Below are 27,942 nucleotides of genomic sequence, written 5' to 3' on the forward strand. Positions count from 1 at the left end.
CCATGATATTGCTCGCTGTTCTCACTGTCAGAGCTCGCCCCTTCTGGTAGAGACGCGTCTCCTTCAGCAGGGCTATCGTTCTCCTGTCGCTGGGCATTATTGTTTTGTCTAAGGTGTTGATCTGCGCTCCCAGGAAGATCTTCACCTGTTCTGGTTCCATTGATGACTTTCCCCAGTGTATCGAGAACCCCAGGCTTGTTAGTGTTCTTGTCACCCGCTCTGCGTGTTCCTCGCACTTGCTTTGATCAGCCAGTCGTCTAGGTAAGGATACACATGAATCCCTTCTCTCCTTAGGTACGCTGCTACTGCTGCAAGGCGTTTCGTGAAAACCCTTGGTGCGGACTTTAGACCGAATGCCAGGGTTGTGATTTGGTAATGGTCCTGGTTGATGTTGAACCTTAACAGGTTCTTGTGGCGCCTGTTCATCGGGATGTGCAGGTAGGCATCTTTGAGATCCGCGGTGGACATGTAGTCTCCGCTTTGTATTTGAGGTAGCACTTCTTGTAGCGATGTCATTTTGAATTTTTGTGTCTTTATGAATTTGTTTAGGAATCGTAGATCCAGGATGGGTCTTAGTGTTTCGTCCACCTTTGGGACCAGGAAGTAGTTTGAGTACACTCCCTTGTTCCTTTCTCTGCATGGCACTGGTTCTATGGCCTCCTTTTGGAGTAGTTGTTGTGCCTCTTCCCTGAGTTGAGCAAGCTCTTGACCAGAGCGTTGTCTTCTCTTTGGTTTCCTGTTTGGAGGCCTTTTCTCCAACTCTATGCAGTGTCTGTGCTGTATGACGTTGAGTATCCATTTGTCTGTGGTTATTTTTTGCCATTGTTGAAGGTAAAGTCCCAGTCTTCCGTCTACCGTTGTCGTATGCTCGTAGGCGCTTGTTTCGTGTACCCCCCTCACTGTGTTCATTTTGCGCTTCACCCCTCGGGGTATACTGGGAGTGAGCGTCTCCTTGCGTGCAAAGTCACTTAGAAGAGGGTTGGTCTCCCCCTCTTCTTCTTTGGCCACGTCAGTTTCCCCTCCCACGAAAGGACTGGCCTCGTGGTTGGTACTGCCAGTTCTGCTTCTGCTGTCCTTGTTGGCTGTAGTTCAAAAGGACAATGGTCTGGTGAGGTCAGAGATCCTCATGTAGCGGGGCTACAGTTAGTGATTTAAGGAAAAAATTCAGTAGTATTGGTGATATGTAGAACTCAATTAGATCCAAATATGCAACGTATACAAGGACACAGGAGAGTAGAGGAAGGCATCACATTTTAAATAACATCATAAAATGGAGTCGCTTCCATTCCTACCATTTTTGCATTTTTAAGAAAGTGTATATTGTATATACAGTGCTCACACATACAAAAGTGAGGGTGCGTGAAGTGAAGTGCTTAGTGACAATAAAAACATTTCATCGCATTGAGAAACAGGTCAAAAGAACCCAATTGGTTTAGACAATGTTTAGCGAACTTTGAAATTGTGGACGACGGCGTTTCGATCTTAGTGAGTCAAGATCATCATCAGGACAATGTAAGTGCGAGCACGTAAGATCTAAATTGGGGGAAAAACAGTCAATTACTGATGAGTCCTAGATATGAATTAATTAACAACAAGGTGTTACATTGTGGTAATAGCGCAATGAAGGCGTGTTAAGAGGAGGCAACATCAGGGCAATTAATGTGATGTTGAGTTTATCGAGTGATCGCCAAGTAGAGCGATCATGCTGTTTCAGGGATGGTGGTGGTGCAGCCATTACTAATTCATGAAGTATTGGTGTGTCCAATATCATGGGCGCGAGAGTAAGTGCAGCTGGCAGTAAAAGAAGGAGAGAAAAATTTAGCCATGCAAAACGATGTTAAGGAGCGCATGAGGAGGGGACTAAGAGTGAATAATGAGTCCAAGGCGCATGGTAAGCAGCGACAGTGGAGTGACGACCCCCGGTTAGGAATAATTGTGGTCGTGAACTGCTCAATGCAGGGAACGTGATCGGGTGTCGGGAAGGAGAAGTGATGTGCACAGACTATAGGAACTCGCAAGGGAGAATTAAAACTTACTACGCGGGATCGTAGTGAAAGAATTCAAGGCCTGCAGAGATGGCCGAGGAGCCCAGAATTCGGGAGAGCGTCCGTGTTGACCAAGCGTGAGAGCGCTGCCCCTTAGTCGTCTCCTCTACCCCCCCGCTTAATATAATATCAACTGCACTATTCCCCTTCTCGCTTGCAGCAACTCCCGGGCCAATCACACACCTTGGGTTAATAACACGCCGCAGAACACGAACTAGTAACGGCTTCACTCCGTTGATTTTGACTCTCGTGATAATTGTCCATACAAGTAAGTCTCTCCACTCACGCCGCCCCTCTGGATAATTCACGCTTCCCGCCTCATTTTATTAAATTTTTCCCTTCAGTCTTCCCTGTTCTCGCATCCAGCGCCCTTGGGACGATTCATTCCTCTTCGTGCCTTGGTGAACACGGACGCTCTCCCGAATTCTTAATTAATTCATATCTAGGACACATCAGTAATTGACTGATTTTCCCCCAATTTAGATCTTACGTGCTCGCACTTACATTGTCCTGATGATGATCTTGACTCACTAAGATCGAAACGCCGTCGACCACAATTTCAAAGTTCCCTAAACATTGTCTAAACCAATTGGGTTCTTTTGACCTGTTTCTCAATGCGATGAAATGTTTTTATTGTCACTAAGCACTTCACTTCACGCACCCTCACTTTTGTATGTGGAAGCGACTCCATTTTATGATGTTAAATAAAATGTGATGCCTTCCTCTACTCTCCTGTGTCCTTGTATACGTTGCATATTTGGATCTAATTGAGTTCTACATATCACCAATACTACTGAAGTTTTTCCTTAAATCACTAACTGTAGCCCCGCTACATGAGGATCTCTGACCTCACCAGACCATTGTCCTTTTGGACTATCTTCTACCACAGGTCACATTCGTGAGGGGTTCCCTTGTTTTTCATACATATCCTTGTTGGCTGTGACTGTCACCCTGCTGTCCTTGCTGGAACGCTTGGTGTGACGTTCCCTGTTGGTTACCTCCCCTTCCGTAGGGTCTCCGAGCTGGGGTGCCTCTTCTCATCCTTCTGAACTGCAGGGCCCCCATGGACCTTGCCGTCTCATTTTCCTTCTTCAGTTGGGAGAGCTTCTCGTCCACCGGTGCCCCGAACAGCGTTTCACCGTTGAACGGGGTGTTCAGTATGTTGTTCTGGACCTCTTGTTTGAATCCAGAAATTCTCAGCCAGGCCTGCCTCCTTTCAGTGATCTCAATGGCCATTAGTCTGCTCGAAGTCTCAGCCCCGTCCAATGCAGTCTTAATGCATGAGTTGGCGATATTCTTCCCCTCCTCCACTAGATGGGAAGCTCTTTGTCGGTACTCTTCTGGGAGATGCTTGACTAGTTCCCCCATCTCATCCCAATGCTGGTACTGGTGCCTGTTCAGTAACGCATTAGAGTTTGCCATGCGCCAGTGCATTGCGGCGTTTCTTTCAACCTTCCTTCCAGTGAGGTCCATCCTTCTGCTCTCCTTATCAGGAGGTGGTCCCGAGGTCGCCGGCACATTGGCTCTTCTCCTGGCCGTGGAAGCAATGATCGAGTCGGCAGTGACTGATCCCTTGATGTAAGGAGGATCCTGCGAGGAGTGCTTGTACTTCTTTTCCGTTCTGGGCGTGATGGACCGGCATGTTGCTGGGTCCTTAAACGCCTTCTTCCCTTGGTTCATCACGCTTTGGAGCATGGGGAGGAACTGGCTCCTCGTCTGGATGGGGAGCAGAGTCTCGAGTAGGAAGTCAGCTTTCGGCTTTTCCTCGTCTAATTTCACTCCAAAAGCCGCTGCAGCGCTCTTGACGACCATGTTGTATGCTCCGATGTCGTCTGGCGGCGAAGGCCTCGAAGGATAAGTCTCCACGGGCTCTTCGGGATTTTCGGTGTCGATGTCCGGCCATTCCAGCTCCTGAGTCGTCGACGGCACCGAGCCGTAGAACGACTGCTGATCCTCTTCTTCATCTTCTCCCTCATAGTAGGGGCCTTCTTCCTCCTCTTCCGGATCCTTCGACAGCTCTTCGGCGTCGAATTCTTCCTGTTCCTCGATCTCGACGACCTCCGTCGGTGGGATCGTTGGGATCTTGAATTTCTTCATTTTTTCGTCGAACTCCTTCTTCCTCTGAAGGATGCTCTCCATCTCCGCCTCGAGCCTTCTCTTTTTCTTCTCCATTTCGGAGACTTGTTCGGCGTCTACCGCAGGTCTCTTCGACGGAGCTTGCGTCGACGCGGCCTTGTCTCTCGTCGCCGAGCGCCCCACCTCGTGGGCCTGCTTCGATGAACTCTGTCTTTCGGCGGCCTTCGGCACCTGGGAGTCCTTCTCGAAGGATCCGCTGGGCCTTCTGTCCTTGGATCCACTCGCGGTCGTCGAGCTTTTCGGCGCCGGTGTTCCTTTTGAGGACTTTGACTCTGTTTTTCGAGAGTCACTTTCAGATTTTCGGGGCCCTTTCGGGGGTTTCGCACTCGACGTGTCTCTTACCTCGTCAGGCGTTTTCTTATCGGTCTCTGCGACCGTGAAGACATCAGGTCCCTCGGCGATGTTGTCCTCATCGTCGGTGGAGAGGCCCAGATCGTACAGCGACGGGGCCTTACCCTTGCCTTCCATGTTGAAATTGGCTCTCCTCTGTCTCTCTCTCACCCGGAGAGTCTTCGGCGTGAATGCGGAACAGGCGTTGCAGTCCTTGCTCTCGTGGTCGATCGGCATGCAAAGGTTGCACACCGGATGTTGGTCCTTCTGCGCGTACTTGTGGTGGCAGTTAGGGCAGAATTTAAATGGTGTCTTGTCCATTGCGCTCAGAGTCCGTGAATGCGCATTTTCCTATGGGCGTCGAAGAATTTCGAGGATCTCCTCCTTCTTCGCCGTCCCGGCTGTAATTCCCTCCTCTCTGTAGTCTTCTGTAAATTCTCCTTCGATGAAACTCGCGTATTTTCCTTCTTCCTTCGTTTAAAACTCTGGAGCTTCTCGATGACGATCCGGACCCAACGGCAGAAAAAAGAATCTGCACGCCGACGTCAAGAGAGGTACACCAAATGGTGGGACGTCAACGCCCACCTGGGCTACAAAAAAAAAAAAGAAAAGAAAGACTACGAATCCGGACCCAACCACCAGATCGCGGAATAATGCACAGCATAGTGAATCCAGAAAGATTCACGCTGCAAAACCACCTTTATGTCAGTATGAAGGCATTCGTTTTTCTCCCCTGCTCTCTGTATTAGTAGAGGAATGCATTTTCAAAAGCTATCCTGCTGATACTCCATTATCAGAGGGAATTTCTAATCATCCCAGTCACATCTTTGGGAAAGAAAAAGGGGAAGGGGGCACGGAGAAGTGCATTGCTTAATGTTAGATAGCTGCTTGCATACAGGGGAAAATATTTCACTTGTTAACGACTAACAGTTGGGTTGTGTTTCTTGGTCTGGCACCTAGTTGCATGATCGTTCTAACCCAGACATTAATAAAGCGATAACAGGAATACAAAGTTATTTGCTAGCATCGATCAACTCACTGTTGTGGCGGAGTTGTAATGATATTTGAAGACTGTATGAATTGTTTAAAGTAATCTAACTAGGATGACTGCTGCCCTGAGCTGTTGGCTTGTCAATGCTTATCTCACCAAAATACAACCTTCTGTTTTTGTTGGCCTATTGAACTGTAGATGCAGACAGCCATTTAGTAAGCAAGCGAGCAAATGTGGCATACCAGAGTATAGTGTTGGCTGCAAAATATTCTTACTAGGTGACATAAAACCTATATGTGGAATACATCCCTTATTCCTCTGCCTTCGACTATTTTAAGAAAAAAGGTTACACGTTGCATACCTGAAGGAATTGTGTGACACTTTTCCAGTAGGCTGAATGGACCACTTAATGGTTCCCTTTAAAATCATATTTATTATCAATTCTTTATAAGTGAAAATCGATACGCTTACAGTAGACTTTTTGAACCACATATGGAAATAAGTGTGCCTTTTCTAGTTTTCCCGACTATGATCTTAGTTTATGGTTGGAAAACACCAAGTCTCACCTCTCCGCAAATTTTATGTCTGCTGTAATGTTCATACGTTCCAATAGACTAGTATGAGACAATCAGAACTTAAGAAAATACACCTTTCCTCATAGGAAATACGAAAAAATACAACAAATGAAAGAGTTACTTGAGATTATGACACCTGAAAACCAGTGGGCCTCAGTGATCCAGCTCATTAGAGGAAATCATACATTAGACTGCAGGATTAACTAGAAAGGCGAGTTTGCCTATCCCAACTGTATTCCACTGTATGAAATAGATAGGAGGGGGAATATGCCTGAGAACAGTTTGGCTGCATTATTTCATATACCGTATAACTGTGTCCTGTTTCCCATTTGGGCTCTCCGGAGTAATGGGAATGGAAGTCTTACCCTATCAGTGTGTGTCATGGTCCATCTCTTGGAGTGGCTTAGAATCCTCCTTAGATTGCCTCAACATTTAAGTGGCAAATTACCCTTTCATACAATGCTGTGGTGTACATCTCCAGCATCCAAGACTCAACATTCGGAATGTGGGTGGTTCTAAAGAATTTGAGGATGCCAAGATTGGACACCACAGGGGCAAGAGTAAACCACCAAGCTCTTTGGAGTGTTATTACGGGAAACGCAGCATGATCATTCAGGTTTGATTGACTTGTGAGTTGCCCTAAGATATCTAGAGATTTTTTTCCATTGTGTCCCATACCCCTTTCTAGTATGTGAACATAGAAGAAAGATGATATCGCCATCAGGGGGAATTACTTTTCCAGCACGTTGCTCCTGGCAGTATACCCATGTATTTCAACCACTTGGCAGACCAGTGCCATCTATGGAGATTCTTAAAGTAGCTCAAGCTCAGTCAAGCCTCTGAAAGAGGTTTACAATGAGGACTCATGACCTTCATCCACTTCTCGTCCATATACTGTTCTTGGAGTCTATGGGACCACCATTCCTTCAGATGTTTTGTAGAGTTGAGAAAATACAGTTTATAGAGGTCTGATAAGAGTCTGAATACCGTGCCAATGAGCATTCCCCATTTATGAGGATACGTGATTACAGTGGAGTCACCTCTATCTGAGCAGTGTGTGAAGGCAGTGGTATATTTGGTGGAAACCCCATAAGGACATTTGCAGTAAGCTGAATTCCCTTTGTGTTTCAGCAAATGTTTTCAGCCTCCCTCTAGTATCAAGTGATCTTTGGTTTTTAGGTCCCAGGATCTGAATTGTGTCACCGAGGGTTCAACGCCCTCAATTTTTAAACATGAGCTGTGCAATAATGGGGCTCTCTTACGCAGCTGAATGAGATGGATCAATCCATTCACATTCAGAGATACTATCCTTCAGCTATTTGTAGAAGAATGTTTGTGCATTTAGGGCATGAGATTACTTGGGATCCAGTAGGGATGTAAAAGAGTAGGTGTATATAGCTCTACCAGGCATCTAGAAAAATGACTTCTGGACTCATGGAAATGTGAGCCATTGCTAAGAGGATGGGTTCTCAGTTGTAGTAGTAATGCAAAGGGTTGAAACTATGCAAACTGCTAATGCTGCTGTTAGAAGACAGGTTCAAATCAGATGTATGCTAAGCATTAAGTCTGAAGGGGGGGTCAAACTGCAACTCGGGTGGCAACCTAACACCCAAAAGCATTCTTGCCATCCAGCAGGTAGCGCAGCTTAAAAGGATAAGTCAAAAAATAGCCAAAATGTACAGGAACAAGGATGTCTCCAGCAAGTTAGCGTCTAAGGATAAGCAATCAAAAAGGAGCGTGGATCTTGGTCGATTGACCAGTCTACAGTCTTAAGGGGTGGGAAAGAACAAGCCACTCATCTTCGGTAACACTTTAATTTGTAGACTATCTAGTTGCGGATTCATTACCTTAGAATATCCCCAGGCTTCAGTCTGGATCCAGATCATTTTCGAGCTGCACCCATTCGCGCTGGTAGTTTGCGGCATTCAGTTCTGCGTCATTGGTCGTGCTGAAAGTAACATGCGCGATACCTATATAGGTGCCACCTCGGCGCACTGACGCCAGTTACTTTTGCGACTTTCCACACCAGGAGTGTGGAGCCATGATGAGCACTGACCACTGGTGTGACAAACTAAGGCCCTGAGAAAGGTGTTCCAAACACCGTAATTGGTTCGCATTTAGAGGAATGGAGAGTCAGTAAGGAATCTGTGGGTAGATAGAGTGTCTACTAGATAAAGTGTTACTGACGGTAAGTAACTTGTTCATCTGTAAGAGCCTTCTAGCCATAGATTTCTTACCTTAGAACTGATACCCAAACAATACTTTCCGAAGGAGGAACTGCAAATCCAATTAAATCAAAGTCCTCCAGGACAAAATGGGTGAAGTGCACATCATGCCGGACCAGATTGTCCAGGAAGTAGTGTTTAGTGAACATGTGCAGCGAGGCCCACATTGCTGCCTGACAGATGCCAGGACTGGAACACCGCGCGCTAACGAAGTGGTGGCAGCTTTGGCGGAGTGACCTTGCAAGCCCTCAGGTGCTTGCTTCTTTACCAATGTTTAGCCGATCTTAATGCAGAGGACAATCCATCATGAGATGAGCCTTTTCTGCACTGCCTTCCTTTTCTTAGCTCCTACATAGGCTACGAATAATTGATAGTCCACCCAGAATTCTTTTGTGAGGTCAATCCAGAACGGCAAAGCTCTTTTCGTGTCCAGAATGTGGAATTTCTCTTTGGAAGAGTGAGGTGGAGCGAAGAAGGTAGGCAGGGTGATGGTATGGCCCACATGGAAGGGAGTCACATACCTTTGGAAGGAAGGAGACACATGTCCGGAAAACCAGATTGTCTGGATAGAAGTTGATAAAAGGAGGGTGTGCAGAAAGCCTGAAGTACGCTGACCATCTTGGCAGGTGTTATGGCCACTAAAAAGGCAGTCTTTAAGATCAGGGGCCTATGAGGGCAACTGTGTAGAAGCTTGAAGTGTGCACACATAAGAAAGGTTCGGACCAGATTGAGGTCCCACTGATACATGATGAATGGCATTGGAAAACATATGTTGCAATTCTTTAAGGAACCTAGCCACAACAGGAGACTTAAAGAAAGAAGGTTGATCCAGCAACCGCAAGACTGAAGAGATAGCATACCCTTAACTGTGCCCAGAGCAGAGCCCTGCTGGATCAAAGACGATGCAAACAACAGAACATTAGATAAGGGTGCAGAAAGGGGGGTCAATATTGTGGGAAGAACACTATGACACAAACTTGTCCCAATAAAAGGTGTATACCATCTTGGTGGAAGGACGCCTGGCTGCTAGAATAACAGTACAGACTTCAGGAGGAAGGCCTGAAGTGGTCAACTGTGGCCGCTCAATCTCCACATATGATGATGGAGACTGTGCAGGTTCGAGTGCAGAACCTTCCCCTGTTGCTGTGACAGAAGATCCTCTCAAACGGGCAGCCAGACTGGAGGACCGATGGTCATGCTCAGCAGCTCGAGATACCAGACTCTACGTCACCAAACCGAAGCAACAAAATTGACTTGGGCCCAGTCATTCCCCATCTTCTTGAGAAATCTGTGCAGGAGTGGTATTGGCGGAAAGGCAAACAGGAGACCTGGGTTCCACTCACGATTAAACGCGTCTCCGAGAGAGAGTTACCTTGGAAACTCTAGCTAGCAAAACTGCTGCTGCTAATGCACTCCTCAGCTGCTGGCAAACAAATCTAACCTAGGCTCTCTCCACTGCTGGAAGTGACGTTGCATCACTTCCAGATGGAGATGCCACTCGTGATCCGCTGACACCTTCAGCTGAGTACGTCTGCTCTGGCTCACAGAGTGCCTGCCAGGGGTTTAACAAGCAGGGAAATGCCCTGACATTCCAGCCATGTCCAGAGATGCATGACTCTTGACATAGGGTCAATGACCCATTCACCCTGTTTGTTGCACTACCACATGGCGATGTTGTTCGTGAGCACCTGTAATAGTCTTCTCTTGATCAAAGGAAGAAAGACTCTCAATTACAAGGGAATTACCCAGAGCCGCAACAGGTTGATGTGGAGCTTGGACTCATCTGCCACTACAGTCAGCTCTGGTTGGGCGAAGGGGTCTGTCACTGACCCAATAGCGGCTTGTTAGCCACTGCAGATCTCTTGAAGTTCCCTTCGAGATCTAGACCATGTTGGAGAGATTCCTCTGATGCTCCGACTTCAGGTCCCACTGCAGAGCCTGCACATGCCAGGAGGCATGTGTTATAATTAGGATGCAGGAGGCCATGAAGCTCTATAATGTCATAGTCATTCTCACCGAATTCCAGGGTAGAGGCTGAAACATCAGTATAATCGCCTGAATATCCTGGACTCACCATTTGGGAGGATAAGCCTGAAAATGCACTATGTCCAGAACAGCTCTGATGGAAGGGAGCACCTGAGAGGGAGTCAGGTGTGACTTTAGCATGTTGACAGTGAACCCAGCAAGTGCAGATGGTTTGCCGTAGTTTGGAGGTGGGAGGAGACTGTCTGGGGCGAGCCCGTCTTCCACAGCCAATTGTCAAGGTAAGGAAAGACTAGAACCCCTGAACTCCGCAGATGAGATGCACCTACCGCCATCACGTTCGTGAACACTCGAGGGATGCTGGGAAGGCCGTAAAGGAGCACAATAAACTGAAAGTGCTCTTGGCCCACTGTGAACCGCAGCTAACATCCGTGGGTAGGCACGACGGGAAAGTGGAAATATGCATCCAGCAACCATCCAGTCTCTCGGACCCAAGGCATAAAAAACTTGAGTGAATGTAAGCATTTTGAAGATTTCCTTTTTCAAGAAGTGTTTGCGAAGGGGCAGGTCTAGGATAGTCCTCTGATCTTTGACACCAGAAAGTGGCGGGAAAAACAACCACAACCTATTTCTGACCTTCTCTATGGCTCCTTTGGCCAAGAGAGCCTGCATTTCTTGACGAAGCAAGGACAGATAGTTCTCTGTCAGCCGATCATAAGTGGGTGGCATGGGTGGCGGGGTAGTCACAAAGGGGAGAGAGTAGGCCCTTTGAACGATCTGGAGGACACAGCTGTCTGATGTCACTGACCCCCAGTGGGGCAGGTGAAGGCGTATCCTGCCTCCCACTGGGTGCCCATGATTGTCAGAGAGCAAACTAAAGTGGCTTAGAGGCAGCGGCTGCCAGGGGGTGGTGGATAGACTTGACCCCTGGCTGCCTTTCCCAAGAGGTCTATGGGACCTGTGCCCTCGGCCAAGAAAAAGCTGGGAACCCTGATGGCTGTGGTGGTTGGGAGGGTCTAGGCGTGCCTGGAGACTCCTTCTGTGGCCACAAAAAGGAGCAGTAGGGGTACTGGGATTTGCAAAGGAACATAGACAAGCCCAAGGAACTGGTGGTAGCTCTGTCCTTACAGTACTCCAGAGCTGAATCTTCCAAAGAGGCAAGAGCCATGAAAACCAAGTTATTCTCAGCTAGGCGTTGCGCAGTGAGTTGGTCGTTTCATGCTCACACTGTATGGTGAACTTTGCTGCATCTTTCCCATCAACAATAGCCTGTGTGAGCATGACTCGGACCTTCTCTGAGACCATAGGCAGCTTGTGCGCAACAGAGTCCCATATCGTATGGGAATATTGGGGCAAGAGACACATGGTGTTCACCGACCAGAGGGCTAGGCTGGTGCAAAAGAACATTCTCTTGACCAAGGTATCCAGCCTCTTGGATTCCCTATCCGGTGGAGTGGTAGGGAATGTGTCTGGGTTAATTCTGGACGTGGAGGCTTCGACCACCAAGCTCTTCGGGTGGAGTGCTGGGTAAGGAAACAGGGGCCCCCTGGGAATAGGGTGAACGCGAGTAATCGTTCTAGGAGCTCCTGGGCAGTTCTTGGAACAGGCCCATGCAGGGTATCATTGCAAAGAGGCTTCCTCCTCTGCAGCCATTGTGGGAGGGGACACCAGGCCAGTGTGGGGTGAGGTGTCTAACCCACTGGCCTCCACCAGTTCCTCATAACAGTTGTTCTGTTCCACTTCTACTTCTGGGAGCTGCTAACCATAATGGTCCACAGACATGTCCCATTTGTCTCCCTCTCCAGGCCTGTCAAATAAATCATGAATTGGCTCTGCTCTGGGAAGCAAGGACCCAAACTGCGCCAGCGTTGGACAATGCCAATTCGGACCTGTTACAGAGTCAGGAATAAAGATGGGGGGGGCGCCGCCTAGGTGGCATCGGCACTGGAGCAGGTGTTGAGGAAGGTCTCGGTCTCGCCAGCAGCTCTGCTCCAGATCTAACAAAGGATCCATGGTGCCCGATAGGAGCCAAGGGCGAACCCGGCGATGTGGGTCTAGTAGGGGCCTCTCCCACGACTATGGAGACAAATGCACTCAAGAGTGGCCGGCCGCCGATATATGATGCGTATGGCCTTATAAAACTCCTCCAGCTGTGAGGAGATCACTCTAACAAAGGGAAAATCAGAGAAGTGTGGAGCGGACATTGGGTTCAGGTTCCACGAAATCACGGGGCTTGGACTGCCGAAGCTCCCACGTCTTGTTGGAAGAATTCGACATCTTGGGAGTGCGACGACGACCATCAGGAAGGGCTCCACGAATGGTTGCAAGACATTTTGCATGAAATAGACCTCGAGCACTGTGAAGTCAACCTACATTGGGCACTGAGGAGCTTGAGGGAGTGCTCCCTCAGTACCTTGGGCTGCACGGTGCAATAGTCTTCGGAGGTCTTGGAGTCATGGTCCTGCTCCAAGCACCACAAACACTCAGAGTGGGGATCTGTCACGACACATGGTTTGAAGCCAGACAGCTTCTTAGGCGACATGACCTCACACCAGGAGAACATTCTCCAAAAAGTTAGACAAAACACTGAAAAAAGCCAGTCAAAAAGTGACTGAGGGCAAGCTCAGACCATATCAGCATTATCTGACATGGAAAGGAAAGAACTGTCAGCGGAGCGAGGTGGCACCTCTTTTAGTACCACGCACATCACTCCTGGTGCGGCAGCTGCCGAACTGAACAACGCCACCTACCGGAGCAACCAGGTACTGCTGAAAAATCTAATGGATCCAGTCACACTCCTGGGGATATTCTAGGGTAAGGAAACTGCTGCTCGAAGGTTCTATCAGATACATCCTTCATTTTGAAATAGTGACTACTTTGGTACTGTCCTGTCAGGATATTCAAAGTGGGGGAGGTTAGGGCCACCATAAATACTCACACAGCTATGGCAAACTACTCTGGTGTGATGGGAGCCAAGGAATAAATTATCAGATGCTAGAAATACACAGGAGAAGCAGCAAACAAAACATCAACACAAGTGAAAACACGACTGACGTTATAAAGTCTTGTCTGCCACAGGATACCATTCCTCCTCACAATCAGGAAGATTTCAGAGGAGATCTTGACTTGCCCAATAAGAAGTCATTTGTTTAAATGAGTTAATTTAGGTCTTGTGCACCAGCCTCTAGTCTTTCCCTCTCCCCCACTTGTTCTGGCTCTAGGATCACATCCAACTGAAGAAGATGGCACACAGAGTTCTCATAGCACTGGGAAGTAGCAATGTGTGTGTCTTCTAGTGTGTACAGCCACTACACCAGCTGTACAGGTTCCTCATTCTGTCGTTTTGTCATTGTATGTGATAAGGATAGTTGCTGGGTCAAGTAATCCTTGAGTGACCCCCAGCTTCTTTAATTATGGGACTAGTGCCAAAAATCCCTTATGTTTCAGATTAGATTAATTCACAAAGTCCGTGGTAATACTGAATTGATGGACACCCACACTGAAGGGCTCATGTTTCTTTGCTGTATTATTAGAGTTTCCGTCTGTACTGCCTACAGCGGGTTTAATGTCCAGTGAGATTCAGAATGTGTATTCTGCTTGGGGCTCCAGAGTGCTGCATGCACAGGACCACCACTTTTCTGGTGCACTCCTGTGCCAGCTGTAATAGTGAGAATCACCCCCACAAAGCAGGGTACAGCAGAGAACGCTGGGGTGTCATGCTGAAGTATAGAGTCTGGAGTGGTACAAAAGGGGGTGGTGATGGATGGAGCATCAGAACCAATCAAACACTCACACCCAGTCAACAGATCTGGGTTTGATCCATCACCGTTCTTTAGCCCACTCTGCCACCCCAGTTCAGACATGGCCATATGCAAATCAGTCTGACCCTGTGCCTCATGGGAACAGTCCAGCCCGAACTGCCAAGCCATGCCTTCCCTGGACCGGAAACAAGCTTCCTAGGACCGGTTTCTGGCATTTCAGCCGTCTTCAGCCAGGCTTGCTTGAATCCAGTGGCAAAGTGAGCAAGGGACTCACGTCTGAGCATACCCTGCCAACTTATGGCGAACAAAGTGGTACAAAAAGGGGTGGTGATGGACGGAGCAACACCACCCCCTTTTGTACCGAAGTATAGAGTCTGGCGTGCCCAGTTTGCTTTCCCTGAATTAGACTAGCTGGCCCACAAGGGAGATACGAGCCAGTCCTCTCTCTCTATGACCAGGCGGACTAGCCATGTTCTCTTGTACCACACACTCTGTGCTTACCTCCAACCACAACCAGCAGTTCTCCACTGTCTTCACCCTGCCATTCGGACAAACACCTCAGCCTTTGGTAGGAGTCCCTTCTCTAAATTTTTGCCAGGCAGCTTTCATCTTACCTATAAACACTGAATCAGTTTGACCACTTGTAGCTGGGGTTTTGATCTGGCAGATAATGGAGACAGCATTAGCTATAGATGATATAAGAAATATACTTGACAATGGCAACGGAGCAACTGTTGCCATTTTGGAACTACTTGCTATGTTCAAGGCATCAAGGACCTTAGAAGCAGGGACTTTGATTAGTGGGACACCAATAATCCTTACTACTTCTTTAACAACTGCTAGGATCTTCACTCTCACCTTTACTGCTTCATGTACACACCAGACCACTAGTAGAGGTTATCACACCTTTAGGCTGATCTACCCTGCCATATGTAGATGATACCCAGCTGCTCATGCATCTTGATCAGAAGAATGCCTGCTCCCAAACTAAGAATCTAGACTGCCTTGGTGCCATATGTATTTAAATGAGCCATTAACTTCAACTGAATAGAATAAAGACTGAGTTAATTCCTCCAGGAAAAAATAAGTACAGATAGCAAGATTTCATCTGGCCGTTATCATCTGATCGTAGGCCTATTGCCTCATTCAAAGTCGATTGCCAGGGTCATTGGTTGGATGAAGAGCTTTCTTTCAAGGTACAAATGAATGTGGTTTCCTATTCATTCTTTCATATACTGTACATTCTGAGGTAATCCTCCTCTTCTTACTAAAGTCATGCATGAGTGCTCTCTAAGACTGACTTGTAACAGTATTTATCCAGGAATGCCTGAGGCTACGGTATTGAAACTTCAGCATAACAAAATGTATTTTGCTTTTAGGAGAGCAGCTGATCTGAAAAGTGTTTGACCTGGTGACACGGGCAAGGCACACATTCCAATGGCTTCCAGTAGATGATGTTTTTTTTCCAAAACATCTTGATGTATGCACAAATTATTTTATAGCACAGATATATTTGCTTCATGAATAGCTTTGCTAAGCACTCATTGGAACACACTGTTTGACTCTTTATAGTTGCTGCATGTCCCTGTAATAAATATAGCACATGCTTGGAGGTGAGCCTTCTGGTATCTGTGTTGTAAAATAGATTGCCAATTCAATTGTTATATCCTGCATCTCTCTGCCTTTGGTTAAAAAAAAAACGTTTTTGAAGGTTTTCTAATCTGTACTGATGACTACAGTGTTTTAATCTGTTTGTGTTGTGTGTGTTCCAACACCAGTATGCTCTTTGGAGTGAATGTTTGCACTCTATAAATCATAGATATGTAATATTAATGCGATTATGCAATATAGGGCCCCTGAAGTTTCAGAAAAAAAGGAAAAGACTCATGGCATCCTAAGCTTCTGGCGTTTTGCTGTAAACTAGCATCACTTGCCCTCAAGCAGTTTTGAAGCTCCTGTCACTTTCCCTATCCTCCACAACAGCCCAATCTTAAGTTCCTATCGTTAAGTGTTCCCTGGTACTCTGAAAATCTCTCCCATCACATTACATCACTCTAAGATGCCTGTGCTTGACCCCAGCAATTTAGATGACAAACCTATTGCATTTAAACTCTTAAGGAATATGCCAATTGAAATAAGAGCATTTATGCATTTTAACAGCACTGAGGAACAAGAGGGACCTGTCTGATGGCCAAATCCACCTGAGGCAACTGGCCTAATTAGATTCCTTTGACCCTATCAGCTAAAATTAGGCAGAATATAATAACCAGGAAAATCAAAACTTAAAAAAACAATAAAGCAGAAATGTTCAAAGGCTAATTACTGGCACTCACGATGCCTCCGGAGGGTGGCCAAATAAGTAGGGTCACCACACCCAAGCAGGCTGAAAATAAAAGCCTTGAAGTTAGCCTATGTTCTCCGCTTGGTCTTCAACTTTAAATCGACTTGAAGGTCAGGATTTCATTGAGTGGTCTGTGAAAAGTTGGGAGGATGCTCGCTTACCAGGGTTTTCCCTCAGCCCGATGAGGAGACAGCTGGCTTAATCTCTCCTGTTTTCACAATTCAAACACCCCTTAACATTTTCTTTCTAGATTCCTCCTGATAAAGAACATTGTGGTATGATTTCACCTGTTCTACCAGCATCAACACATGAATCCATTTCTGCACATCTTGCATGGACACACTAATACATGAGAAAATCTCTTTCAAGGCCATCATCTACCACTCACCCCATGGAATAGGATTTCCAGTTGAGAACATTACTTACCTATTGGTCCACACTTGCTCTCTCTTAAAGGATTCATTTCGACAGAGAAAACTCAAAATACAATAGTTCTTGATGTGGAGTCTAAACAAAATAGGGAACCTTCCTTTTTTCTGAATTAGGATCCTTTATGACCATATCATACATTGAAAAGAACTGCCATCAACACTGATCCCATTCATCTGAAGCTCCTGAAGTGACCAGCTTTGGAGAATCAAAACTACCCTGCACCAAAGAACAAGATGCTCGATTACGGCTACTCTATTGAGATCTGTTAGAAACACAGTTTCTTCATAAACTCAAGCTACCTCCTGTTACAAAAGCAGGGAATTGAGAATCTGAGCAGCACAATAGACTGATACAGAATAAAAAAAATTTCTGGTTAACCAACACGTAGAAATTACATTTCACTGCCTTCTCTTAACTGCACCTATCACAGAGCAAGTGGAGTGCGTCTCTGGCCCTAATACACACACCACATCTTCCACACTCTAACCAGATTCAAAGCATTTTCCAATCTCTTTTTACCATCTCAGATTTCTCACCAAACATGGGATTCTCTATTCCATTGCTTGCTGTTTGTGCAGGACAGATAGCATTAAGGTAGAAGATATTTTTTAAATCCTTTAATTGTGCAGAATGATCTTTCACAGAAGCAAAACTTTGAAATTAATATCCACCTGTCTGGGATTCCCTAGTATGTTACGCAGCAGTTTGAAAAGATTTACAGTTAATACCAAGGGCTAAATATGTCACTCAAGAGTTCTTTGTTGAGTAAAGAATGATTTCATTTTGATTTCTTTCTCCTGTATGATATTCTTTTTCACTCTATCCCAAAGTCACTGTCACAACTGCAATGGACATAAGAGGTTGTTTCAAAAACCCACAGGCTGCTGTAATGTCATTTCAAAGTCACAGAGCATCAGTTACTTCTGTCAGTCCACATCAAGGTTTGAGTGCATCACATCAGGATGTGAATACTTTAGAACAAACCCAGATAATTGCTCACAGAGGAGAGAAGAGTGGAGAAAATGTGAAAAGGAGTACCCACATGCCTGGCAACATTTGGAGACATTAAAGAGGAAAAAGCATCAGATCATATTAAATGCTATATTGAAATGAACATTTTAAGGACAGAAGCAAAAGTGTTTCCCTCCTAAGTAAGGGTGGTTGCCATGCAGGCTTTTAGCAGCATGATGCAGGTGTGCACGACTATGAGAGAAGCAGTACTATGTAAATGTGGGGGGCAGTGTTGTAGCAAGGGGTGGGGTGTGGGAGAAGCGGCACAAGTTTTGATGAAAGCACTTCCCCTGATCTTACCTGCGGCCGTTGTGGGGTGGCAAAAACAGGGGCCGCCAAAGGTCTAGCTTCGCCACGGGGGACAGATCAGCTAGCCATGCTTTCCTACTCCTGTGCGCCTTCCCACACAAAAGGCTATTCTCATATGAGTCATAGATATACGGTTGATGCAGGGTTTCTACTTGGCAGAGTTGAGAGTTTAAATGTTCATTCTACCCCTTTAATCATAGCATACCTATCAAGGTACTGAAGCAGGGATTTGCACATAGTGTTAGAAATGTACATGAAAGTCTCGAAGGGGAGCTGGCCTTGAGTAGACCACAGAATCCAGAGCTAGACAACAACTGCACCGCACGTCTGGTGACCACCTCACCACAAATACCCCTTTATGAGTGGATTCCCAATTGATCTGTCAGACATACGTGGATGATATTAGACTGTGGGAAAGGAAAGAAGTGAAGATGGTCCTCTATCTTTGGCCTCTTCTATTGTTTTAATTGAGAAGCTCTAGCTATGGAGTCCAGACAAGCTCCATGTATACATCGAACTAACAATAATATTAAGGACAAACACACCTGCACCGTGTAATGAAGATCGAACAACACTCTGAAGCATTTTATGGGTGAAGTAACATGCTCCTTCATCTCTTCCATGCCCTTTGTTCCAAGAATGTTTGAATAGGTGACAACCCCAGAAGGGAGATCACTGCAAGACTTTGACTAATCATCTTCTTATGGGTCCCTCTCTCTCTGAAAAAAGAACTATTGATGGACAGAATGCAGAACAATGTCATACATTCACCCCAGTACAGAGATCTGGGCCTAAATCCATCGTTTTTGTGCTCACCATGCCATTCCAGTTTGGACCCAGCCATATGCAAATCAGTCTTGACCCTGTGCCCAATGGGAACAGTCCAGCCCGAACTGCCAGGCCAGATCCTCCCTGGACTGGAAACAAGCATCCTAGGACCGGTTTCGGGGGTTCACCCCTCTTCAGCCAGGATAGCTTGATTCCAGTGGCATGGAGAGCACGGGACTCACGTCTGAGCATACCCGTCCCACTGGTGACAACTGCAAAAAGAACTATTGATGGACAGAACAATGTCATACATTCACCCCAGTACAGAGATCTGGGCCTAAATCCATCGTTTTTATGCTCACCATGCCATTCCAGTTTGGACCCAGCCATATGCAAATCAGTCTTGACCCTGTGCCCAATGGGAACATCATCCCTTTTGGCATTGCTTTGTTTGCCCTAAGTTGGCAGGGTATGCCCAGACGTGGGTCCCTTGCTCACTTTGCCACTGGATTAAAGATGTACAAAAGGGGGTGGTGATGGACGGAGCATCAGAACCAATCAAACACTCACACCCAGTCAACAGATCTGGGTTTGATCCATCACCGTTCTTTAGCCCACTCTGCCACCCCAGTTCAGACATGGCCATATGCAAATCAGTCTGACCATGTGCCTCATGGGAACAGTCCAACCCGAACTGCCAAGCCATGCCTTCCCTGGACCGGAAACAAGCTTCCTAGGTCCGGTTTCTGGCATTTCAGCCGTCTTCAGCCAGGCTTGCTTGAATCCAGTGGCAAAGTGAGCAAGGGACTCACGTCTGAGCATACCCTGCCAACTTATGGCGAACAAAGCGGCACAAAAGGGGGTGGTGATGGACGGAGCATCAGAACCAATCAAACACTCACACCCAGTCAACAGATCTGGGTTTGATCCATCACCGTTCTTTAGCCCACTCTGCCACCCCAGTTCAGACATGGCCATATGCAAATCAGTCTGACCATGTGCCTCATGGGAACAGTCCAACCCGAACTGCCAAGCCATGCCTTCCCTGGACCGGAAACAAGCTTCCTAGGTCCGGTTTCTGGCATTTCAGCCGTCTTCAGCCAGGCTTGCTTGAATCCAGTGGCAAAGTGAGCAAGGGACTCACGTCTGAGCATACCCTGCCAACTTATGCCGTTCTTTAGCCCACTTTGCCACCCCAGTTCAGACATGGCCATATGCAAATCAGTCTGACCCTGTGCCTCATGGGAACAGTCCAGCCCGAACTGCCAAGCCATGCCTTCCCTGGACCGCTCCAGGGAAGGCATGGCTTGGCAGTTCGGGCTGGACTGTTCCCATGAGGCACAGGGTCAGACTGATTTGCATATGGCCATGTCTGAACTGGGGTGGCAAAGTGGGCTAAAGAACGGTGATGGATCAAACCCAGATCTGTTGACTGGGTGTGAGTGTTTGATTGACTCTGATGCTCCGTCCATCACCACCCCCTTTTGTACCACTGGATTAAAGATAGCCTGGCTGATGAGGGTTATGAACCCGAAACCGGTCCCAGGATGCTTGTTTCCGGTCCAGGGAAGACATGGCTTGGCAGTTCGGGTAGGACTGTTCCCATGAGACACAGGTTCAGACTGATTTGCATAAGGCCATGTCTGAACTGGGGTGGTGGCATGAGCTAAAGAATGATGATGGATTAAACCCAGATCAGTTGACTGGGGGTGAGTGTTTGATTTGCTCAAACACTCCGTCCATCATCCCCTTTGGTATACCTCTCTCTTTGAAGGCTGACTCCTTAACTATTTCCCTGTCTCAACCATGATTAGTAGTGGGGAGCCTCAGGCTACAAAATACCCTTTCTATTCTGTCCTTCTGCTGAGGTGCATCTAGAAGTCCAATGCTGTAAGTTCAAAGCTATTAAAGGTTTTCTGGCATAATGTTAAAAATATTTTTTGTACAATTTAGGGGCCACTTCTGCTTCCTAACTGAAATCACCCACCAGCCAGTTGGGTACTGGCAAGCATTTGGCCAGAACACATATGTGCAGATTTGCAGAGAGCTTAATCATACTGCATTCCAGCAAAACTTCTACCGGTTTTCTAATATAGAGCCTGATGACGATAATATTGATACATTCTTAACCAATCTGTCTATACAGATTTCTGAGAAAATACAACAGTGCTGGTTAATCTAACTTTATGCTCCAGAATGTTTATCTGGAGGTGCTACTACTCAACAGCTTGGATGATGCAGTTGTGAACTTGACCGCTAGAGATTTGATGTCTGTGCAGTGTATCAACTTGAACTCCTGAAATGGTATTCTTATCTGGTTGCAGTAAACTTTCCAGAATTGAAAGGCAAATTTGGCTTGAGGTCAAAATTGCATTTCATCATCCTAGTATCCAGTTACCAGTTTCAATTGCTGATCGACCTATTATTATACTAATGTCATTTATAGTGAGCAACAATGTACTAGGGGGATACAGCAGGCCATTGCTCACAGAATGTCTTTTTTTGCTCTGAATCTGTAACCTTTCTTTCAATAGGGTATTTTGAAATGGGCATTGTAGGAGAGTAGGATCTGCACTTATGTTGCCCCCACTTTTTTTCAGATGTTTATACTGGTTTCTGGCTATAGTCTGGCTGGGTCCCTGCTAATCAGGGCCCCAGCCTCTGTTCTCTCTAAACGACTTGGAGTGCATATTAGATGCACTTGTGATTGGATACTGTGGTTCCTTATGAGCCCCTAGTATATGGTACCAAGGGCATAGGTACTTCACAGACCTACCAGGGGCTGAAGCATGTATTATGCCACCCCTGGGAAGCAGACTAAATCTGACACCACAGGCCTGCTACTGCAGCCTGGGTGAGTTATATCTCACCTTGCACACACACATAAACGTATCAGTCACCCCTAAGGCAGGCCCTAACAATTCTGAGGGCAGGGTGCTTGGTTTCCATATGCGGGGTGCCTCTGCCTGAGCAGGGCCCCTCTGCAGCTCTCAGAGTCTATTCTCTGTAGCTGTTTGTGGATGCGGTTAAACCATATACTCTTAAGTGCATTATAACATAGCGGTAAATGCTAACTTTGGAATGGCTGCATCAAAACAAGTCGTGTTTGGTGTCAAACGCTTTGGAATCATACCCCACCAGTAGCTGGTGTGGGAGTATGATCCCACCTTCTAGAGGGATAGACATGTACCCACTGTGGGGAAATAGTAGAATCCTGAAGAGCCCTGGCATCACAAAATGTATGCCACCAGCACAGACACTGGGCTGCCCTCCTGCTGCTGACCGAAACTCGCAGTAGAGGAGGCCCAACAATAGGCATCCCATCACAGGGAGGTGTAACAACCTTCCAGACAGGATTTAGTGCATTGGGGCTGGGTGGGTGCACTCCTAGAGTGCTTTGAAGTCCTGCACTGGGGGAGCAGTAGGCTCCTCGGTGCATATGCCAGCTCAAACAGGTTCAGGGGCTACCAGCCCATGCTCTGGCGCAAAACTGGACAAAGGGAAGTGGGTGTAGCCACCCACTCCCCTGACCCTCCCATAGGAGCGGTCACAGAGCTAGTCCCTCCCTTCCTTGTAGTATAAGTTAGAGAACCCTTCCCATTGCAAACTAGATAACCCTGGACGACGCTCTGAAGAAGAATCCTGGACCTTCGACGTTCCACTACCTCTGGAAGACTGAAAAATCTCCCTTGCAGTCAAGTAGTGACTCCCCTGATTGGCAGGCACCAAAACTTTGCATCAACGGTCGCAAACTTTCCCACTCCCGCCGGAGTCCGAAGTCCCTGCAGCCCCGGAAGTGGATTTCCTGACTTCTCCAAGGCCATCGTGAGTCCCCAGCGAAGCTGAGGCAAGTGGACCCCACAAGTGACGAGGAACAGCAATACCCGGGTACCGTGCACTATTGTCGAGTGCAACCCCTTCACGACGTTCTACGAACTTGTGCTTTGGACCACGTGTTGTCCAAGCCTCCAGCAAAATTTCCTCCGAAGATCAGAGGCCTACCTCGTTCCGAGTGACCGTGGGCTCCTGGTGAGTGAATCCTCCCGAGGTGTCTTTGCAATGCCTTGCCGGTTGGCTTGTGGGTCCCCTGAAGACTTTTCTACAGAACCAAAGGGCTCCCCTGGTTGCTTCAGGCCTGCCCTGACTTACCCTCGCTAGGTGAGTCCCTCAGACCTTGCTAGTCTGCACCGCTGATTTTCTTCACTTTCCACGAGACTTGCTGTTGCCAATGCTTGTTGGCTCCAATCCGGTTGCCGACACCTAAGTAAGCTGCAGACTTCGTGGGATTCACGGAATCCAGCTCCCGGTCGTCGTCGACGCCTCCTGGACCTCGTGACTGAAGAGTCAAGACACCCGTGATCACCTGAAATCACCCGACTATTGTGGGCATCCAGCTTCCTGGCACTGGGTCACTGGCAAGTGACTTTGAACACTGTCTCCTCTGCTTTCAGGTCTTCTTTCTTCTGAATCCAGCCTTGGATTCCACCGGACACTTCTCCTGCCTTCACAAGCAGCAAGTCTTCTTTGGCTCCCATTGAAAACGACGCCGCGACCCGACACCAAAAGACACCTATGCACCCGGCTTCCCTGGGTGAGGTAACTCCAGCACTACTGTGCTCCTGTGGGTGTTGGCTCTAGAAATACTTACCCTGTAAGTGACTTGCTTGTAGACTCTCCCGAAGTACCCTAACACTTTAAAATTCCAACCGCGACTTGCTCCATTGAAGTCTATTGGGATTCGCGGCTGTGTTCTCACACTGCATGCGTCTCCCGTGGGTCCTTTACTTACCTGCCTTGAGTGGATTAGTGAGGCCCCAGCGCTTCTGAAGGCCCTAGGCCTTGTCTCTTCTCAAGTCGATATTCCTAAACCTCTTTTTTAGTATATGGTCTGGTACGCCCCTAGGACCCCAGCCATATTTGTGCTTAACTTGTTGTGAAATGTTGATTTGTGCATATGTCATTGACTTCTAATGTCAAAGAGATTAGTAGAGTGTGTTAGAAATAAATACATATATATTTTATATATATATATATATATATATATACCTGTGTGGTGTCCTTTCATTTAGTGATTCAAGAGATTATAAGGTAAAACAAGCTGCTTTACATTCCTCTAAAGACTAAGCCTGAAGGCTGCTCTCCACAGCTACCACTAGGATAGCTTTCTTTAAAACGTTGTCTTACACCTATCTACCATAAGAGTCGAATTGTACTGGTGCAAGGTGGCCACTTTAACTAGTGACCAGCATATACCAGGCCAACTTTTCACAGATGTGAAAAGATGTCTAAACTTTTATATTGAGAGAACAAAACGTTTTGGCAAACTGATTGACTTTTCAGTGGCTCATGGTCATCCACGCTAAGGGCAATCTCCTTCAAAACAGGGCTCAGTGGGTATCTACAGACATTGCTTTCTTGGTATCTGCAGCTATATTCTTCTGTTATAATAAAGCAGGTTGTGCTCGCCAAGAAAATGTGAGAGCGCATTCAACAAGAAATGTGCCCCCAATGTGCGCTGCAATGGTTCCGCTCCTTCCTAGACAACCGCTCCTTCTGTGTTGCCATCCCTCCCTTCAAGTCCAGGTTCCAGCCTCTGGCCATGGGGGTTCCGCAGGGATCCTCGCTGAGTCCCACGCTGTTCAATCTCTACGTGAGACCGCTGGCTGATGTCGCAAGGCAGTGGGGCCTAACTATGGTCTCATATGCCGACGACACACAGCTGGCGGTTACTCTCAGCGGGGATGCGGAACAGGATGCCCCCAGGTTTCAGTCCGGACTGAAGGCGGTGGCCAGCTGGTTGACAGGTAACTGTCTCCAGCTTAATGCCACAAAAACAGAGGTTATGGTTGTCGGATGGTTGTCGGGAAGGGAGTGGAGCTCTGGGGCGATCAGTGGTGGCCTTCGGAGTTGGGCCCCACTCCGACCTTAGTGTCGGAGGTGAAGAACCTTGGGGTCTGGTTAGACGCTGGTCTTACATTTATAGGGCACACCAAAAAAATCGCAGCCTGTTGCTTCGGTCTCCTAAGAGGGTTAAGGCCGGTGCTTAAGTTCTTCGACGCCCCTACCAGACAGCTTGTGGTCCAGGCAACCATCATCTCCCGTCTGGACTACGCCAGCTCTTTGCTGGCGGGGGCTAACCAGGCTGAGTTAACCCGTCTGCAGCGGGTGCAGAACGCCGCGGCGAGAGCCATTGTTGGACTTCCTAAGTTCTGCCCGGTGTCTCATGTCATCCGCTCCCTGCACTGGCTCCCGGTGAGGAAGCGTATTCTCTTCAAGGTCTTGTGTCTGACCTTCAAAATCCTTAGAGGCATAGGCCCTGAGATCCTGGCCAACTCCATTTCTTTCTATGTCCCTACCCGCAATCTTCGATCTCAAGGTCAGGCCCTTGCTGTTGTCCCCAGATTTAGGCTCAGCAGGATGGGGGGCCGGTCCTTCAGGGTGAGAGCCGCGTCAATCTGGAACACCCTCCCAGTTGAAATCCGGCTGATAGAGGACTTGCTGTCGTTTCGTAGAGCCATAAAAACCTTCCTATTTTAGCTTCCCTGTTTTAGTACTTTTCTGTAGCATTATCTCCATGTTGTGTTATGACTGCTCCGTGTCTCTGCGCCGGGATGCTCCTTCGCTGGAGTCGCTGTGCGCATAATAAATTGTTATAACATAACATAACATAACATCCACAGCCTTATTTGCAGGAATGCCCATAGTGGACATTTTAAGAGCTACAACCTGAAAAAATACAGACACTTTGCACTGTAAACAGTTGTGGAAAGAGATGCAGAGGTGGAACAAGCGGTTCTATGAAATCTACTTTAGTAAGGTGAGCACATTTTATCTTCATTTTCCACCATCCGATAAAAGAAAAGCATATTATGAATACATTTTTTGCTTCTCTGATTCAGGCATACAAATCTGTGACATGTCCAGTGCTGGAGAAGATAAAAATTACTTAACAACATCTGAAGTTCTCCATTATTGGCTGCATTCCATTCTCATATTTGCTTTGGAGGTCTAGGCAAGAAGAGTATTAATAATACAGCTGTGGTAGTAACCCTGCCTCTTGCCACGTGAGTGCTATGAATCTCTGGGCGATACTGCAATATGTATGCAGGTTACTATCAGACTGCATTTCCCGAGAAGGAACTGTAACCCACATGACCCATTGTCACTGTTGTGAGCTCTAGCCAAAAAGAACCAAAGCGGTCTCTCTACCAATCTGGGCACAGGCTACTGGCTACGCTGCAATAGGAGAGAATGCTGAAAAAAAAAGTGATTTAATAAGGCGATATCAAACACCTTTTGGAAATGGACCAAATCCTAAAAACAGAACCCAGAGGTAACTTCTTATTGGGTGCCTGAAGGTTTGCTTACCCTTAACTACAATCCAGAGAATACAACAAACTGAAGTTTCAATGAAATCAGTGAATCTACGCTAACAACCGTAGTGAGAATTTCAAGAGGGAAGGTATGCAGCTCCTACTTTTTTGTAATCCTTGTCTCCGTCATCTTCTGTTCTGCTGCTGAGGGAAGCCAGGCGGTTCTCTCTACGTGTGCAGGCACTGGTCCGACTTGACGTTCGGTCACCAAAAGTATCGCTTGTGGTGGGGTTCGTAGTTCCAGATTCCAACCTAAGAGAATAAAGTGTGAATGGTGGATAGCTAGACATGCCCCAAGAAAGCAAATAGCAATTAACAGCATGGCATCGGATGGATCTCCTAAAAGGAATCCTTTTGACCTCTGTAATGATAGTTTATACCACGATTTATCTAGGGTATTCTGAGAACTTTAAACTGTGTCTTTGCATTGCATCTGTAGTAACCCCAAGATATGAATACCCTAAATAAATGGCAACAAAGCAGTCTTCTAGTTCTAGACAATCTAGAAGAGCACAACATTTTTAGGTCAGTCAGGTTAGTGGGGACAGAGAAAAGCACACAACATAGCCATGCCCTCTGCCATATAGAATATCAGCAGTCCTGAATTCCAGTCAGATATCATCTTTCTCTGGGTGAAGGATAACAGACGACGCTTGCAATTTAGTGAGTAGATTTAGCACATTTGAATATGTGAGGGGCACTGAGAGGGGTATTCAACAAAGGACTGGTTCCAGATATTCAAGAAACACCAATCAAGGATTAGTCAACTTCGAGGCAAACCATCCAAACAATTTAAAAAATCAGAATACCAAGGGTAAGAGAAAGAGGTTAGGGTGCATTAGCTGATCAAAAAGGCCTTACAATTCAAGGATCTCAAAATATAATGAGCCCAAGAAAGAGAGAGTGAGTGAACCATCAATTGAATAAAGCCAAACAAAATAGAAAAAACTCAGAATAACCTGGCCACGTGAAGGTGGTGCTTCAAAAATGCCAAAAGCACACCAAAGGTAGAAAAGCAAGGATAGCAGCACTGAATGTATCCACAGGTTGCACTCTAAGGAGCTATGAATGCCCCAAGTGATTAGACGGAAGAATGTACAAGTTGTTTTCTGTGTGAACTCCCTTTTTACTTAATTCATTTTTAACAGAGCTAAACTCCTGTCATAGATATCCCAATATAATTACAATTGCAGATCAGAACAGCAGTTCATAATTGTGCAAAGTCCTGTATTAGAATATAATATTAGAACTTAACTGCAAGTGCAAATGGCCAACAAAAACCTAAATACATATGACTACAATGCAATAGGGGATGACTTTCAACTGGAAGTAAATCTTGTTTTTATGATAGAAGATGCTCCTACTAGAAGAAAGGTAATCCCCAGGACACAACACAGCCAGAAAAGTATAAAAGAAAGAAAAGAAAAAACAAGAAACTGACACTAATATTACCTGGAAAGTCGGTCATGCTAAAAGGGAAGGAAACAAAGACAAATGTTAAGACCAAGATTAAATCAGAGAGAGTAACAGTACAGTGTGTTAAAAGGAGTAATGCACTTATGAGCCTCATTCTCACCATGCAACATTCACTCCTAAATGCCACCTCCAAACAAAGTATTCTGCAAAGTTGTTTTTTTTTTTAGAACATAGAAACCGGTCTTA

General features: G+C 46.7%; 2 protein-coding genes across 3 annotated transcripts in view; both read right to left on the reverse strand.

Annotated features, from left to right (window-relative positions):
• Positions 1–27,942, reverse strand: part of LOC146870653 (protein phosphatase 1 regulatory subunit 12B-like) — a 353,358-nt gene that overhangs the window by 157,762 nt on the left and 167,654 nt on the right. For both annotated transcript variants that reach the window (XM_085644768.1, XM_085644766.1), the window contains exons 2-3: positions 27,733–27,749; positions 26,385–26,532 (exon numbers count right to left, since the gene is read on the reverse strand). In XM_085644768.1, coding sequence (XP_085500894.1) covers positions 26,385–26,532; positions 27,733–27,749 — 165 coding nt within the window. The remainder of the gene's footprint in view (positions 1–26,384; positions 26,533–27,732; positions 27,750–27,942) is intronic.
• On the reverse strand, positions 528–6,868 carry LOC146870654 (uncharacterized). Its single transcript, XM_085599699.1, has 2 exons — positions 2,970–6,868; positions 528–1,069 (listed from the first exon to the last, which is right to left on the reverse strand). Exons 1-2 carry the CDS (start codon positions 4,830–4,832, stop codon positions 1,010–1,012), a joined length of 1,923 nt encoding a protein of 640 aa, XP_085455825.1. The 5' UTR covers positions 4,833–6,868; the 3' UTR covers positions 528–1,009.

The sequence above is a fragment of the Triturus cristatus genome, chromosome 1_1 (assembly GCF_964204655.1).
Source record: "Triturus cristatus chromosome 1_1, aTriCri1.1, whole genome shotgun sequence".
NCBI classification, from domain to species: Eukaryota; Metazoa; Chordata; class Amphibia; order Caudata; family Salamandridae; genus Triturus; species Triturus cristatus.

What these genes read in the sequence shown, in the direction of transcription:
- LOC146870654 (XM_085599699.1), bottom strand. Translation starts at nt 4,832, where the DNA reads ATGGACAAGACACCATTTAAATTCTGCCCTAACTGCCACCACAAGTAC. An exon ending in GTCACAGCCAACAAGGATAT is followed by an intron (nt 1,070 to 2,969) that starts GTATGAAAAACA and finishes CAACAAGGACAG; the next exon opens with CAGAAGCAGAACTGGCAGTA.